Below are 14,368 nucleotides of genomic sequence, written 5' to 3' on the forward strand. Positions count from 1 at the left end.
TTCTGCATTCTCGTGGCCAAATCCTCTTGTCTCGCTTGAAGGTTTGGCTGTATGTTGTTAATCTAACGGGATGTCTGCGTCTCATAATTTGTTCTCGCACGGAAATTCTCTAGAGACATCGTCTCATTCTCGTTTTTTGCAGAAGCCACGCACACGGTGGAAGAATTTGCAGAAGTGACCATGACCGACGCCAAGACAGCTGATGCGGTGTACGCGCAGATCGGCAAGCTGCGAGAGATGGCCAAGAACAAGAGCGTCGATATTCCGGAGGTACTACAGCAGCACTGCGGCCATTTTTGCCTGCGTAAACCACTAACACATCGTCGTCGGTGAAAAGAATCCTTACGTAGCCACACATGAGATCGCCACAGCCCTACTAGCGTCAAATGGTGATGAACAGGTAACCAACAACGTGTGTAGCTTTCGATATCGTCAATGGATAACGTCATCCTATTTGACAGGGTGCGATGAAGAAGATGATGGCAAAATTTGGTCGAAACAAACGATCGCTTCCGTCGGAGTCGAACCCAAGTAGTAAAAAGACGAAGCGTGCAGGTGAAAACGGCGAAGAGACTGAACCAGCTTCCGCTGGTTACGCGTATGCCGCTGTATCCAAGGACGACACTAACATGGAAGACGTTGAGAAAGAGTCCATGCCTCCCCACAAGACCATCCGTTTGGTCGAAGAAGTTCGTGAGAAGAAAGCTGCAAACTCTGCGAACCAGAAGATCGTGGATGCACTTGTCGATTATGGTGAAGGGCAACTTGATCACGGACACACGGGCAAGGGGGTCTCCCATCTTCGTGCTGCACTCCACATTAGAGACCACCCGACTGCAATCAAGTCGTCGAAAGAAGCACGTGCTGTGCCTATGGTGGGCGACAAGATCGCTGCCCAGATCGAGGAAATCATGGCCACTGGGAAGGTGAAAGACACCACTGGTGACCAAAATATCAGCACGGACGTGGAAGACCACCAACGTCCTGAACTGGTGGTGGAGATCCACAATTCTCGAGCCAAATGTCCAGAGAACCAGCCGTTGGTACAAGAGTTGACGAAGTTTGGAGAACACGAACTCTACTTCGGTAGTCCTGGTAAAGGAACGAGTCACCTTCGTGCAGCACGCGAGATTCAACTCGCAGACCACGTGATCAAGTCTGGGTCCACTGCCCGAACGAGTGTTCCCTTGGTTGGTGATGTTATATCTGACAAGATTGACCAGATCTTGGAGCATGGTCGCATCGTCAAGGACACGGGGGAGACGACTGGGTCTCGTAGCTACTCGCGAGGTAGTGGAGGTGGCTATACCCTCGCCCCGATTGTCAAGGACTTGCGTGAAAATCCTGCCAAGTGTTCAGAGAACCAGTCGATCGTGGATGCTCTGATCGACTACGGTGATAGCCACTTGAATTCGGGTCATAGAGGCAAGGGCATCTCGCATTTGCGTGCAGCTCAAGGCATTCGGGACTCCGAGACAGTGGTGAAGTCGGGGAAGCAAGCCAGTAAGGATATCGGGATGGTTGGTCAACGTATTGCGGCTAAGATCGACCAGATCATCCAGCAGGGTCACGCTGACAGCGACGAAGACTACGAGTACGACGCAGAAGAAGAGGAAGAAGAGCAGAGTGAATATGGTCAGCGTGAATACGACTCGGTGGTGCCACCTATCGTGAAGGATGTAACCAGCAAGCCAGCGCAAGTTGAGAAGAACCAAATTCTAGTGGATGCACTGGCCGAGTACGGCGAGGAGGAGCTGTATAAGCGCCACACTGGTCGAGGCACAGCGTTTCTACGTGCAGCACGCCGCCTTCGTGATGCTGACGTGGCGGTGAGAAGTGGTCAAGAAGCGAAGAAGCTGGGACGCATTGGCGACAAGGTGGCGGGATACCTTGACACGATGTTGGCGCACTAGCTCAACATCCTTTTTTGATTTGCCAGCATCGAGAGAGAGAAGACAAGCGTAGCGAAGCGTGCTGGTAACAACGTCGTTATGAATATTTTATATTCTCAGTTTGGTTGAAATAGTCACTTATCCTTCGATACAACCTTTTTAAGATTGGATGCATTTCATAATTTGTTTGTCCAGTACAAGGAGATTAAAAGGAAGCGACACCGAACATTATTCCTGAGCTTGTGTTTAGTGTACATGTATGTACGAAGGATTCAGGCTAACTACAAACACCGTCAAAGCGACCCAGGAAATTTAATGTCGAGCATATTTCGTATTTCAATGATGGTTCCAGAATTTAAGCTGAAAATTGCTGGTGCTACATATACATGTACAGTATTCATGTCAATTAATGCATCGGCACGGACAAACGTAGATCTCCAAATTACTTGAAGGAAGTCGCCAAGTGGTTGTTCGAATGTATATAGTGAATATACAGAGCTCTTCGAAGTTGACAGAGATCTGATGAATGCGCTTTCGGTTTTTTTTTGCTTGGTCTTCAAGTGATAAGCATATCCCCCACTGATAGCGACAAATTGCACCGCTCTTCAGTCGATACTCGCTGTCTAATCCATGCAATACGGTAGCATAGCTGATGATGATCTTCTATTTGGATTTTACTAATTCGGTAGCAGCTCCAATCCAGATACCCACTGACTCGATGTGAAGTTGTAGGCTTCATTAACATCCAAAACGAGCCATTATTAAGATTCTTGACGTAATTGATCGGTTCGTTGGGCGAAACTATAGGCAGCACGCTCAACTCAAAACACAATCACTCCACAAACAAGCAAACTACCAAGAAATATTCATAAGTGCCCTACCTGTAGATCTCGCTCATGTCTAAGTACTTGGTTTCCATTTTTCACGCTCACACTTACAGCCCTCATCGTACAGTAGTACACATCGTACGCACTAATCGGTGTTCGTGTAGCACCATCCTGTTCTTCAGAGGAGTAATTGTGTTCAACACTTCAAGCTAAAAAAAAGATTATTTATTTTAGTGCCTCCATATACATGTAGCTGCAAACAACGTCATGCGAATAAGAACGGCGCTAGATATATAAGGCGAGTGGAGGCCTACAAGTGTGTAGCAAATTTGCAGTCGGCTATGCTGTTGGCTCAGTGAAGCGTTGAGCCTTGACCTTCTTTTCAAACGCCGACCGGGTCTGCTCCTTCGTCACGGTGGTTTACCTTGCTGCTGGAAGCTGCGTTAGTAGCTGCATCTCCATCTGTGTTCACACCATTATTTTCCTTACCAGTCGAACTCTGCGGTCGTGTCTTCTTCGCTGATGCCGGGCGTGGCTTACGTGCAGAGGCAGGCAACTTGTGGCTCGTATTCTGCGAGCCTTTGGGTGCAAAGCTGGATTCGACGGTCAAAGGCGGCAATGGACCCGTGTATGGCGTGTAGCTGAAGTGAGGTCGCGACGTCTTGTCTGTCGGAGTCTTGGGAGCCGCTGCTGATGTGTGCTGAGCCTTTGCCGGTGTGTTCTTCGGGTGTAGCGGCTTACGAGCAGGTGGGGGCGTTGGCGTCGTCTTTGGGTGTCCGTGATCCTTCGCGATTGCAGTTGTGCGACTAGCGGAAGATTCTGTAGGTCTCGCGAAGGAGAACTCCCTTGTCTTCGTTGGAGCTTTCTTCTCATTAAGCTTCGCACCGGGCGTCTTCATTAAGGCGGAGGCGCGAGCTTTTTTATTCTTCTCGTGCTCTGGAATGGAAGGTGCATTGCGAGCGTGGAGAGCGTCGAACTTCCTTTTAGTGGCGGACTTGGAGGCAGACGTCGCCTGGCTTGGCTTTTTCTTTTCCGACGGTGTGGCAGCCTTCACAGGCGTCTTTTCCTCTTGCGTCTTCTCGTGTTCTTGCTTTTCCGGCTCTAGGCTTTCCTCCTGCATCTCCATCTCTACTTCTTCAACTTTTCCTTGCTGCGTCTCCTCGGTTTTCTGCTCGCCCATGGTGGCCGGTACTTCCTCCTCCGCCTCAGTGTCCTGCGTCTGCTTCTCCGACGATTGCGGCGGAGACGACACCTGCTGCTCCATCTCTTGGTGCTCCTCCGCTGTGTCCTTCTGCGGCGTGCTTGACATGGCGCTACTGTTGTCTTACGGAGCGCAGGCCTTTGTGCTGATCGAAGAATGGACGAGAGCGCCGAATTGGCGCCTTCAAAATTCAAACGATGTCTAATGTTGCGCTAAGTAAAGTTGCGTTTCTAACTGGATAAGCCACTTTGGGTTTTTTTACAAGTTGAATATTGTCATCGCAGCACAGCAGCAAGTTTGTCTTGCTGCGTCGAGCTCAGCTTGGATGCGGCATTCGATATAGCTGTGGGTCCTAGCGTCCTACGTAGTTGCCGTAGTAATCTCGAGTTTGCTTCTTTCACGCCACTCTTGGCTTCCTTCAGCAGATCCACCGCCAAGGGCAGCACATGGCGAGTAAGCACGTAGTTGTTTTTGTCGTCCAAGCTGTGTGCTGTCAGTTGCGTAAGCGTATCAAGAAGAGCTGGGATCACACGGGAGTTGGCACTACGAGCTTGAATCGCAAACTGTTGGCACAGAGAGCGATTGTCCGCGTGCGCGCAAAGCTGTCGCACTACAGACAGAGCCAGAGATGACGTTCGAGCGTTGGCAAGGTTCTTAGCGATTGCAGGCACAAAATTCGGTAATATTTGCTCCATTCCACTGCCAACAGCAGGGACAATCCTCTCCATGCACTCGAGCGCTAGTACGTTCACCTTGGCATTGCCATCGTCCAGGCGTTTGATGAGCTGGTCGAATAGATTCAGCATCTGGCCGCTTTCCACGAGAGCTGAGGCACAGCCACAGATGAAATTCGTCGTCTCGTTGAGCGCATCAAAGCGGTCTTTCCAGTTATTACTGTCGAGTTTCGCCTCGAGTCGATGGAGTTCATCCGAGTTCATCTTTAATCGAGTTCCGTTGCTCGATGCAGGTGGAGACGCTCGACTAGAGAGCTTCGCAGTCTTCTTTGCCTTTGGTGCTGAGGTAGTCTCTCGTTTCTTGGTGGCAGACGAAGGCAACTCCGAAGCAATTTCCATCAAACTGGACGACTTGGGAAGTAGTTGCGGTACATACGCGACTTTCCCACTCAAAGCGCTGTTGACTTTTGACTGTGCTGATGCCGATAAGAACCTCTTGATCCGCTCGCTTGGTAAGCGTTGTATGTGGTGTAAGTGGAGTATTGCCTGCTTGGCAATGTCACGCACCTCGTTATTAGAGTCTTCGAGGCATCGGCCAACCAGTTGAAGAACTGGAGGCAGATCCTTACTTGTCTGTATGTCAGCTTGACCTAGAATAAGTGCGTAGATACCACGAGCTACTTCTCGTCGGATCGGTGCGGCCTTGCTGCTCGCACGAGACGTCAAGGCAGATACAACGCGAGATGTAGTGCACTTCAGCACCACGGCACGTAAAGACGCTGCAGCTGACTCACACACAAAGGCGTTCGAGTCTGCACAGCGCTTGAGCAAGACGGGGACGATACTCTCCACTTCCGAATCCATTGCTCGACTGAAAGCAGCACACATGGACTCAAGTGCCATCAGGGCATTCTTTGAGACTGATGAACGCAGATTCGAGACTTGCTTCATGATCCCAGAGATAATTGTGTGAACCTTGACTGCGTCGATCACGCTAGCGTGATGCAATGCAAGTCGTCGAACTGTACTAAGTGCTTCGAAGTTTGCTTCCCAGTCGTCACTTTGAAGTTGAGAGAGAACTCTGTTTAGCTCATGTTTAGGATTCATCAAAGGAGTGATCTCGTGCGGCTCCAAGTATCGTGGTTCTTGCTTGCCAGACCGGGGCGCTTCACCAAAATCTTTGCTATTTGACGGCTCATTTTCACTCACTCTTTTCTCTGGCGACAGCCTTGGGGAATTGTTGCTATTTCTTTCACCGTCCTGTTTCGTCTTTGCTTCCAGTCGCTTTCGAGTTGCTAGAGACACCACACGCTCGCCATTGCTTTTCCTAGTTGGCCGAACTTCATTGTTGTCAAGCTCATCTTGCCTTACGGCACTTAAATAGATTTGGTCAGATTCTCCCGAGGAAGCCAGCGGACAAATAGGGCGTTCATCATACGAAGAATGCGAGGGAGACTCAGCTTTAGTGACTCTCGCTCGGTCGGTGAACTTGCTACGATCCTCGTAGTTGTGTGAATCGCTTTGTAGGCTTTGTAATTGCTGAGGGCTAAGCTGTCTAGGTGCAGTTGTGAGCTCCTCTGCTGTTAAAAGAGTCACTGCGATCTTGTTCGAATAGACTCGCTTGCTTTTAGGGGATTGATAGATCATTGTTCTCGGGCTTTCATCAAAGTCGGTGAGGTTATTAGCGGATTGTTCTGGCGAGCTTTTAGATCGAGGGAGCACTTGCATCGCTAACTCTATCTTGTTATCGTTTACTCTCTCGAGCTTAGACGTCGTCATGGCCTTTTCACTCTGAGGGCGCTGTGTCCGCTTGGAGCGAGGTTGATCCATTTTCTTTCTCAAGGCAGACAACTTTTCGTTGATGTCAACCGTTGTGTAGACCCCTTCACTTCTCGCTACACTCGATTCGCTTTGGTGTTCGTGAGACTTAAGTCCGTTTCTAACCAGCACCCTCATCTCGGAGATACTATCCAGCGATTGCTCTACACTCGAAGCCAGTCGATTCGTTCGACTTCTACATACGCCCGTAGCCACAGCCGTAGATTTAATTCGTAGCGTGCAATTGGATCGAAGCTCTGGAACATTTTTACGTCTTAATCTCGCACGTAGCGCAGCCCAATCCACTCGTTCCGCAACATACTCATCCTCGACAAGAGTCTCCAGTAATGCGTAAATATTACAGCAGCACACCATAGCGAGCACGGCAGCCACTTCGAAAGCCAAGTCCCGCACACGGGCGTTCGTATCTCCTAGCAAGCGTCCCAGCGTCTGTACAACGTACTCATTCGGTGCGTAGCTATCTGATAAGAGACTTTCTCGATCTGTGATTAGAAGAAGCACAATCCAAACTTTCACGGCTTCTTCTCGAATTTGAGAGCGACGATGTCGAAGTGACGTCGAAGCTAGCACTTGCTCGATCGAGGTAACACTAACGCAGCCACTTGCAAAGACCTGTCCTAGTAGGGTATACACAAAACTCTCCATCTCGTCGTCATCACCAACAAAGTTTGCTGCGGTTTCTATCGTGGGGGATAGCATCTTTTTCATGTAGAATGCTGCATCCTTGACCTCTGCGTTCTCATCGTTTTGATTCGGTTGGACATCATCTTCTTTGTATCGCGGCGGGCTCAGCTTACGGAATAATATCTGCGCGATCTGGAGTGCTCGTTTAACAAGATGTACATCCACATCTTGTGTAAGATGCACCAGGACGTCGAAAAGTTTCTCTAGTTCGTCCATTCGTTTGGCTCGCTCTTCCACTGTAAATCCACGTAACGTACCTGCATCCACCTCCTTGCAAGCTGCGTACAGCTTTTCCACGGCTGTTGCGCGCTTCTTCCAGTCAGCATTCGAGTTGCTCATGTATGTAGTTAATATCGCCACGATATCAGCTTTCAGGAACCCAAAATATAGCTCTTCTGTCAACGTCAGAGGGTGAGCTTTTGACGGACATGCATCACTGAATGACGCAGTAGAAGTTGGCCGTAAAGACTGCGGTGGTGAAGCCGGTGGCGATGTAGAGGTTGTGCATACCTGCAAGAAATCTGCGATCGGTTCTTGATGCTCCTGTAGCGTCCGTTTGTCTTCAGTGCTTAGAAACTTCATCATGTCGCTGGAAAATCGACTACCCCAGTAGGACTCAAGTTTGGCGATGGCTTCCTCGGCCACTACGACCACATTCTCGTTCGTATCTTCCATGGCCGGTATTATAGCTTGCACCAAAGCGACGATAAGTGCCTTGTCTCCTCGACCGATTGCGGATCTTGTAGCATCTCGATTTGTCTTTGAATGCTTCAAGAATCGTTCATCGAGTAGTCGCATCAAGACAACGAGCGAGGTTTCACGTACAGCTCCTTGTCCACTTCCAAGACCGATATTAACGAGCAAGTCGGCGACAGCTTGGAGATCATTGGTAACGTTCGTGTATTTCCGAAAGACTTGGAGCATCTCTTCCTGTAGAATATCTGAATCCTCCTCACTATCCTCCTGGTCCTTGCGTGTTCTCGGCAGGATCGAGATTAAATGAGGCAGAATGGAAGACAAGATTTGGTCGACATCATCTCCAAGTGAGACCATCACGTCTCCAAGTAACCTCAGCGCCTCAATAGCTACACAGGGATCTGCTTCATTGACAATTCGTCTCCGGACACATTGAAGAAAGCGTCGAGTATTGCGAACCGGAAAGTGCGAGGTTTCCACTGCTGCAATCCTTCGAAGCTTCTGTAATGAATTCCAACGTACATTGGTATCGTCGTCTTCCAGTTGGTACACGAGCGTATCCACGCTCGTCTCCATAGTCGTCAGGAAGGCACAGCGAGTTCCAATAAGGTATGAGCTTGGTTTGGCATTAGTTGTTTGTCTATATGCGAGTGTCTCGGCCATAAGCACTGCAATGTCCGTTTTGAAACAGCACTTTTAGTGACTAGGAAAAAGCAAAAATAAAACATGAAACGAAGCAACGGTATCAGCATCCTCAGGAACGTTAGGTCAATCTTCTTCATCTATTGAAAACACATTCGACACTGCAATCGAAGCGTAAGACAAGCCAACATACAGACGAGCACCACGCGCCTACTTTTGCCCTCGGATGGCGGCGTTGCCGTCTGACGAGATCGGATATCCACTTACTTTTACTCTCGTCTCTCCGTTTTGATCTTCCGTCTGGCTCTTCTTGTCTTGATGCATCGTAAGGTCACAAGAACGAAGGTGTGCAGTTCATACATCCACTACAGGCTACTGAGCTCCTCTTCTTTCGAGGAGTCAGCTGTCTTAACAGGACCATCGCCATTTGACTTTGTAGCTTCATTGTAGCCCACACGCCATCTCGTTCTTGCCTTCCTTTCTTCACATTTTACATACTCAAACTAACCGACTTTTACCACCGGCCGTTTGTTGCTTCACCCCTTCGTCTGATTCCATCTTCATTCCCGCAAGCCGAACACGGACCAAGTCGAGGCTCGCCCCGTCGCGGTCGAACAGAGCGGGAGACTTCATTCATCTCCGGTTGTTTCGTTCCGCGAACAGTTTGATTTCTTCAAAAATACGGGCTGTATAATTCACAAAAATGCGTAAGTATCATGAACTTAAAAGAAGAATTACAAGTCACACACATACCTTTCAAAGCCTCCTTGTTCAGAGGGACATTCTCAAACTCCATGCCAAACGGATTGCCTTCTACAGTCTCCGACTGAGACCTCCGTACTGACTCCAGGAACGGGTGCGCTAGAGCTTTATCGACCTGAAAAAATAAAACAGTCAGATAAAAACCTACTAGAATAAAGTAGTGTAGAAGCTGAAAGACTTACCGAGATTCGGCTCTCGGGGTTAAATGACAGCATTTGCTTGAGTAAGTCAAGCGAGTCAGCAGGAGCGCCAGGGTACATCTGGATGGACCGCAGATATACAACCAGGTCAGAACATGGCTACAAATGCGAGCTTAAACGACGCAGTACATACCTCGCGAAGGTCTCTGGGCTCCTTCTTAGGCAGTTTCCGCAAGTACTGTTTGACTTCACCCAAGCTGCCAATATCGTCCTCGCCGGGTGTGCCGATCACATTAAAAATCACGTTGAGCTGGTCCAGCTTGTCTGAGTACGTCGTGGGACGGTCTGCGCTAAGAGGGAAGCATGAGCGGCCAGGAAAGAGAGGCACGCGCTCCTGGTACCGCGGACAGCTCTCCACTTGCATGCTCAACAGCTCGGCAAAAATGCATCCAATGCTCCACATATCGACAGAGAAATCGTAATCCTGAAGGAGAATCAGCTCTGGTGCTCGATACCATCGAGTAACAACGTGTTTCGTCAACTGTCGTCGCATCTTGGGGAATTCGCCAGACGACGAAGGCGTAGAGGAGGCGCTTCCAGGAGAAGGTGCCGATGTGGTTCCTCCGTCAGATGTGGTGGGCGACTTGGAGTCCTTCGGAGAGTACAAGTGCTTGCTCAGTTCCTCCATCGACATATCGCTCTCCATTACACGAGAGAGGCCGAAGTCGCAAATCTATTTTAAATAAAATATTTTAAAATTAGCAAATATTTCATTAAGAAAAAAGTATTTCTTTTGAATGTCACTTACCATAAGGGTGCAGTCTTCGTTCAGCAAGATGTTGGCGGGTTTCATATCACGGTGGATCACGTTGGCTGAGTGGACGTATTTCAGTCCACACAGAAGTTGATACAGGAAGACTTGGATGTGACGAATGGTCAAGTACTGCGGGCTCATGATGAGTTTGTGCAGGTCAGTGTCCACAAAGTCAAACACCAAGTACAGATCTGTAAAAGTGTCGTAGTTCTCCGGCGGGATCACATCGATCAAGTTGATCACTTGCGGGTGGCTGGTAGCAAAACAAAACAGCATTTAAATCAGCACAGCATACTAAAGCATTATACATTACATCTTCCACATACCTCAGACGACGCAAAATGTAAATCTCGCGGTACAGTCGCTTGCAGTCGATCTCCTGGTCAAAGACGTTGATGATCTTCTTAATGGCCACTTTCTTCTTTCGTTCGTTATCGAAGGCCTCGGCCACCTAAATAGGAAAGACAGATCAGAGACTCGTAAACAGAAAAAGAAAAACCAGGACTGATCTGTACCTGTCCGTAGGAACCTTTGCCGAGCAGCCGCACGAGCGAGTATCGGGTGCCGACTTCCCAGTTGGCGAAGTTGCGGAGATTGAGTGGTGCCGCGCGAGGAACAGGCGACGGCGTGGGCGCGTGTGAGGAGTATCCGTTGGTCGTGGCGGCCGTCTGGTTGTCGTCCGCAGGCGTGGAAGCTGAGCCGGCTGCCCGCTGCGCCAGGGCGCTATTGGATGGGAAGCCTTCGCTAGGCGTGGAGGAGAAGCCATCGGGCGTGTGGCTAAAGCCGTTACGGTTGACAAAAGCAGGGGTAGGCGGCATGTGGTCCACCGGCCCATGCGGTGTGGGCGCTACGGCGGCGCTGAACATGGCACGCTGGTGGTCGATGAACTGGTCCGAAGTGTGGATGGAGCCTTGCGGCGTGATCACGGGCGGTGTCACGCCATTCAAGATGCTGGCGCTCGGGGCGGCGGCCGGTCGCGACAGCTTGTGGCCGCGCTTTAGGCCGGACGGCGGCGTGGAGGCCGTCATCTTGCGCTTGCGGTTGCCCGCGTCGGTCATGTCCTTGGGGGTGGCGGTCTCCATGGCGTGGGCAACAGGAGTGATGGTCAAAAGGGGGAAAGGAGGATATGAGCGGCAGTGCAGAGTGAGTTTGTGGTGTTCTTTGAGTTAGTCAACGCGTTCCGGATATCGGCGCTTTTTGCGTTGTGTCTTGCTCTGCTCGCGGGTTTGGGGGTGGCGGTTTGGCCCCGCTCTCATGAAAACTCAGGCAGATTTTTTTATCCAATAGACCGGTGCGCTAAGATGGTTTTCAGCTAATTGAGAACCTATACGACTTTCAGCCAATGTGCTGCCGTTTCACATTTCCCTCGGAACTGACTCCGACAAAAGGCAAGAGGCGACACCAAATATAATACTGTGACCGCCGGTCACTGACCGGCCAACGTGCAGCCGCGACTCGCGGGGCGTGAGCCTGTCCTGGGTGTGACGTAAAAAGTTGTTTCCTTACCTCATCCGTTCGTCTAAAGAATCACTGGGCCTATAAACAACTCACCAGCGTTGATCGTTTGAAGTGCACCGTACACTCTAGTGTCGGGTGTTGCCTCCGAACTCTGTTGGCGCTACATTTAATGTAGCGCCAACAGACCCGGTCGTAGTACAGTACTGTACAGCAAATTTTGCTGTTGAAGTGCTTGACAGCTTCTCCGCCATCTGGCCAACTGAGTAGGCCAGTAGGCCCTGACCTGCCTCAGCTTCGCGACTTCGAAATACTTGTACATGTAGTAAGCCATAAAGTCTTTTCTAAAGCGAGAAATGCATATGCTGTCGAAGAGCATCCGGCGTGTGTCGACCAGCGGAGAAGAGAGATCGCATTATCAGGCAGATGGCCACAACTTTTGGCGACCCCATGGTATCCTATATCGGTGGGGCACACCATACACGAAAGCTAAAACTGTCAAGGGTTACTTTCGGCAGGCAGCACTGATTTCTATCCAGCAATAAATATTTTAAACTAGCGTGCGTAAGCCCTCAAAAATGGGCGGCGTCCTGTGCGAGGAACGCATCGAGGTCGTCCAGGTCATCATCCTGCGTCTCAATCGCGTTTTCTCGTCGGCGTTGCGCCTCCTCGGCCCTAGCTTTGGCTTCCTTTTCATCGTGCTCGCGTTTCGCCTCCGCCATCGCAAGTCGCACCCGCTCCTGCTCCTGCAACTGTAGCATGCGTGCGGTGGCAGCTCCAGCATCGCGTCGGTCGGTTTGACGCTGTAAACGCCTCTGCTGTTGCTCCAAATGCTTCTGCTCCTGCATCAACTGACTCAAACGCTCTTGCGTCAGCACCTTCAGCGCTTGTACCTGCTGAAGCTCCGACTCCAGATCAAACAGCAGCTGCTCCTCCACATACTCCTCGTCGGTCTCAAACCGGCGCTTAATCGTCGACGCTCGCCGCCCGCGGCCCTGCACCTCCGCCATCTCAAGAGTCGAGTCAAGAGAAGTGCCTGATTCTGGTCCGAGAGGCTGGCACCGATGCAGTTTGTGTGGTACACCTTTTTCAAATATCATTGATACAAGAGCGAGCCAACATGGTTGACGAAGAGCCTTCTACCAAGGCCAGCGGGACGGCGGAGCAGAAACTCTATGTACTAAATGCACTCCAAGTTGTGGATGAATGGTCTGTGCACGACGACGGCGACGGGCGACTATTCTACTACGATCATAAGACGGACTCGTCCCAATGGGAGGTCCCCGACGACCTCGCGTCGCTTGAGACGGAGTTTATGATGAAGCTCATGCTGGAGAATAACGTGGCGCGCTCGGGTGTGTGGACAGCACATAATGCGGGTAATGGCACGCTGTATTACTTCAACTCGAAGACGCGCGAGTCAGTTTGGGAGCGTCCACACGAATGGGGCGAGGCGGAGGCTGCTGCAGCAGGGGCCAAAGCAGCTCGAGAAGCGCGAGAAGAGGAGAATCAACGAAAAGACAATGACAAAGCTGCTAAAAAGGAAAAGAAAGACAAGAAGAGGCAGAAAAAGCATAAGAAACAGCAAGAGAAGCGAGATATAGACGGGGGGCAGAAGGACGTGGAGGCGAAAGTCGAGCAATCAGCAGAGCAAGTTGAGGAGGAAACGCCGTTAACAGCAGAGGAGCTGAAGGCAGAAGAAGAGCGCAAAGCTCGTGAACAAAAACGCATCGAGCAGTTCCGAGCCATGCTGCGTGACAAGAACATAATGCCTTTGACCAAGTGGTCGGTAGCGCTGCCACAGATTGCAGGAGATCCACGGTTCATGGGCGTGCCAACTATGGATGAGCGTCGTGCCATTTATGAGCATTTTGTTGCGCATCGTCGAGAAGATCTGAAGGCTGAGAAGAAGAGCAAACTGAAGCTCGCTAAGAAACAGTTTACTGAGCTCCTACATGAACAATTTCAGCTCGATTCATGGGAACCAAGCACCACACTGAGCGTTTTCCTCTCGACGCTGGAGCGTCTTCTTGATGCTGAGCGGTACAATCAGATTCAGGAAAATGTTCTAGCGCTATTGACATTATCAGCGCAAGAGAAGATTTATGGTAAAGCAGTAGCAGATTATAAGTCTGAAGCGCTTAAACGCGATGGAGAGCAGCTACGTCTTACCAAGTTCCTGGAGGAAAAGATTTCTGCTCTTGACAAGTCGACGATGAAATGGGAGAGTGAGGAAGTCCAAAGGCTTCTCCGTGATTTCTACAGTTCAGCAGCTTCGAGTGAATCAGCTGCGTTGCTCTCGAAGCAACAGCAAAAGCAGGTATTTGAAGAGTTAGTAGCGCGACTTACTCGCACCCAAGACGCAACACCGGATAAAGGGGATCTAAAGGAACCTCAGCGTCCAGATCCGCGACGTCGATCTCAGTCGAGTGAGCATCGCGGGTCGAGTCCACGAGAGTCACGTCATTCGCGTCATGATGATCGCCGTCGGTCTCGTCGACGTAGGCGCAGCGACAGTCGATCACACTCTCGTGGACGTGAAAGGATCCACCGCAGTCGACGACGCTCTGTATCTTCGTCCCGATCTCGCTCTCGCTCCAGGAGATCTTCCCGACACCGGCGTCACCACTCGTCCTCATCATCGAGATCTCGCTCGCGAAGTCGCAGATAGTTGAGAAAAATATGGAGTCAAAACTTCATGAAGTACTATACGTCGTGAAGGTTGAATTACTATTGACACGT

General features: G+C 50.4%; 6 protein-coding genes across 6 annotated transcripts; 2 read left to right on the forward strand and 4 right to left on the reverse strand.

The window, feature by feature from the left end:
* Positions 1 to 180: 180 nt before the first annotated feature.
* PITG_00251 (uncharacterized protein) lies at positions 181 to 2,011 on the forward strand (the record flags this gene model as incomplete). The annotated part of the gene is made up of 4 exons (XM_002908826.1): positions 181 to 270; positions 338 to 400; positions 462 to 549; positions 649 to 2,011. 4 exons carry the CDS (start codon positions 181 to 183, stop codon positions 1,911 to 1,913), a joined length of 1,506 nt encoding a protein of 501 aa, XP_002908872.1.
* A 919-nt stretch (positions 2,012 to 2,930) lies between these two features.
* On the reverse strand, positions 2,931 to 4,064 carry PITG_00252 (uncharacterized protein; the record flags this gene model as incomplete). Its single annotated transcript, XM_002908827.1, has 1 exon — positions 2,931 to 4,064. One exon carries the CDS (start codon positions 3,897 to 3,899, stop codon positions 3,102 to 3,104), a length of 798 nt encoding a protein of 265 aa, XP_002908873.1.
* A 131-nt stretch (positions 4,065 to 4,195) lies between these two features.
* Positions 4,196 to 8,389, reverse strand: PITG_00253 (uncharacterized protein; the record flags this gene model as incomplete). Its single annotated transcript, XM_002908828.1, has 4 exons — positions 4,196 to 5,772; positions 5,971 to 6,171; positions 6,385 to 6,489; positions 6,562 to 8,389. 4 exons carry the CDS (start codon positions 8,387 to 8,389, stop codon positions 4,196 to 4,198), a joined length of 3,711 nt encoding a protein of 1,236 aa, XP_002908874.1.
* Positions 8,390 to 9,088: 699 nt separating this feature from the next.
* Positions 9,089 to 11,253, reverse strand: PITG_00254 (mitogen-activated protein kinase, putative; the record flags this gene model as incomplete). The annotated part of the gene is made up of 7 exons (XM_002908829.1): positions 9,089 to 9,141; positions 9,209 to 9,332; positions 9,400 to 9,477; positions 9,551 to 10,090; positions 10,166 to 10,424; positions 10,498 to 10,622; positions 10,687 to 11,253. 7 exons carry the CDS (start codon positions 11,251 to 11,253, stop codon positions 9,089 to 9,091), a joined length of 1,746 nt encoding a protein of 581 aa, XP_002908875.1.
* A 945-nt stretch (positions 11,254 to 12,198) lies between these two features.
* PITG_00255 (uncharacterized protein) lies at positions 12,199 to 12,636 on the reverse strand (the record flags this gene model as incomplete). Its single annotated transcript, XM_002908830.1, has 1 exon — positions 12,199 to 12,636. One exon carries the CDS (start codon positions 12,634 to 12,636, stop codon positions 12,199 to 12,201), a length of 438 nt encoding a protein of 145 aa, XP_002908876.1.
* Positions 12,637 to 12,746: 110 nt separating this feature from the next.
* On the forward strand, positions 12,747 to 14,297 carry PITG_00256 (uncharacterized protein; the record flags this gene model as incomplete). Its single annotated transcript, XM_002908831.1, has 2 exons — positions 12,747 to 13,059; positions 13,276 to 14,297. The coding sequence occupies 2 exons, from the start codon at positions 12,747 to 12,749 to the stop codon at positions 14,295 to 14,297; spliced, it is 1,335 nt and encodes a 444-aa protein (XP_002908877.1).
* Positions 14,298 to 14,368: the final 71 nt, after the last annotated feature.

The sequence above is a fragment of the Phytophthora infestans genome, genomic scaffold, assembly GCF_000142945.1.
Source record: "Phytophthora infestans T30-4 supercont1.1 genomic scaffold, whole genome shotgun sequence".
NCBI classification, from domain to species: domain Eukaryota; phylum Oomycota; class Peronosporomycetes; order Peronosporales; family Peronosporaceae; genus Phytophthora; species Phytophthora infestans.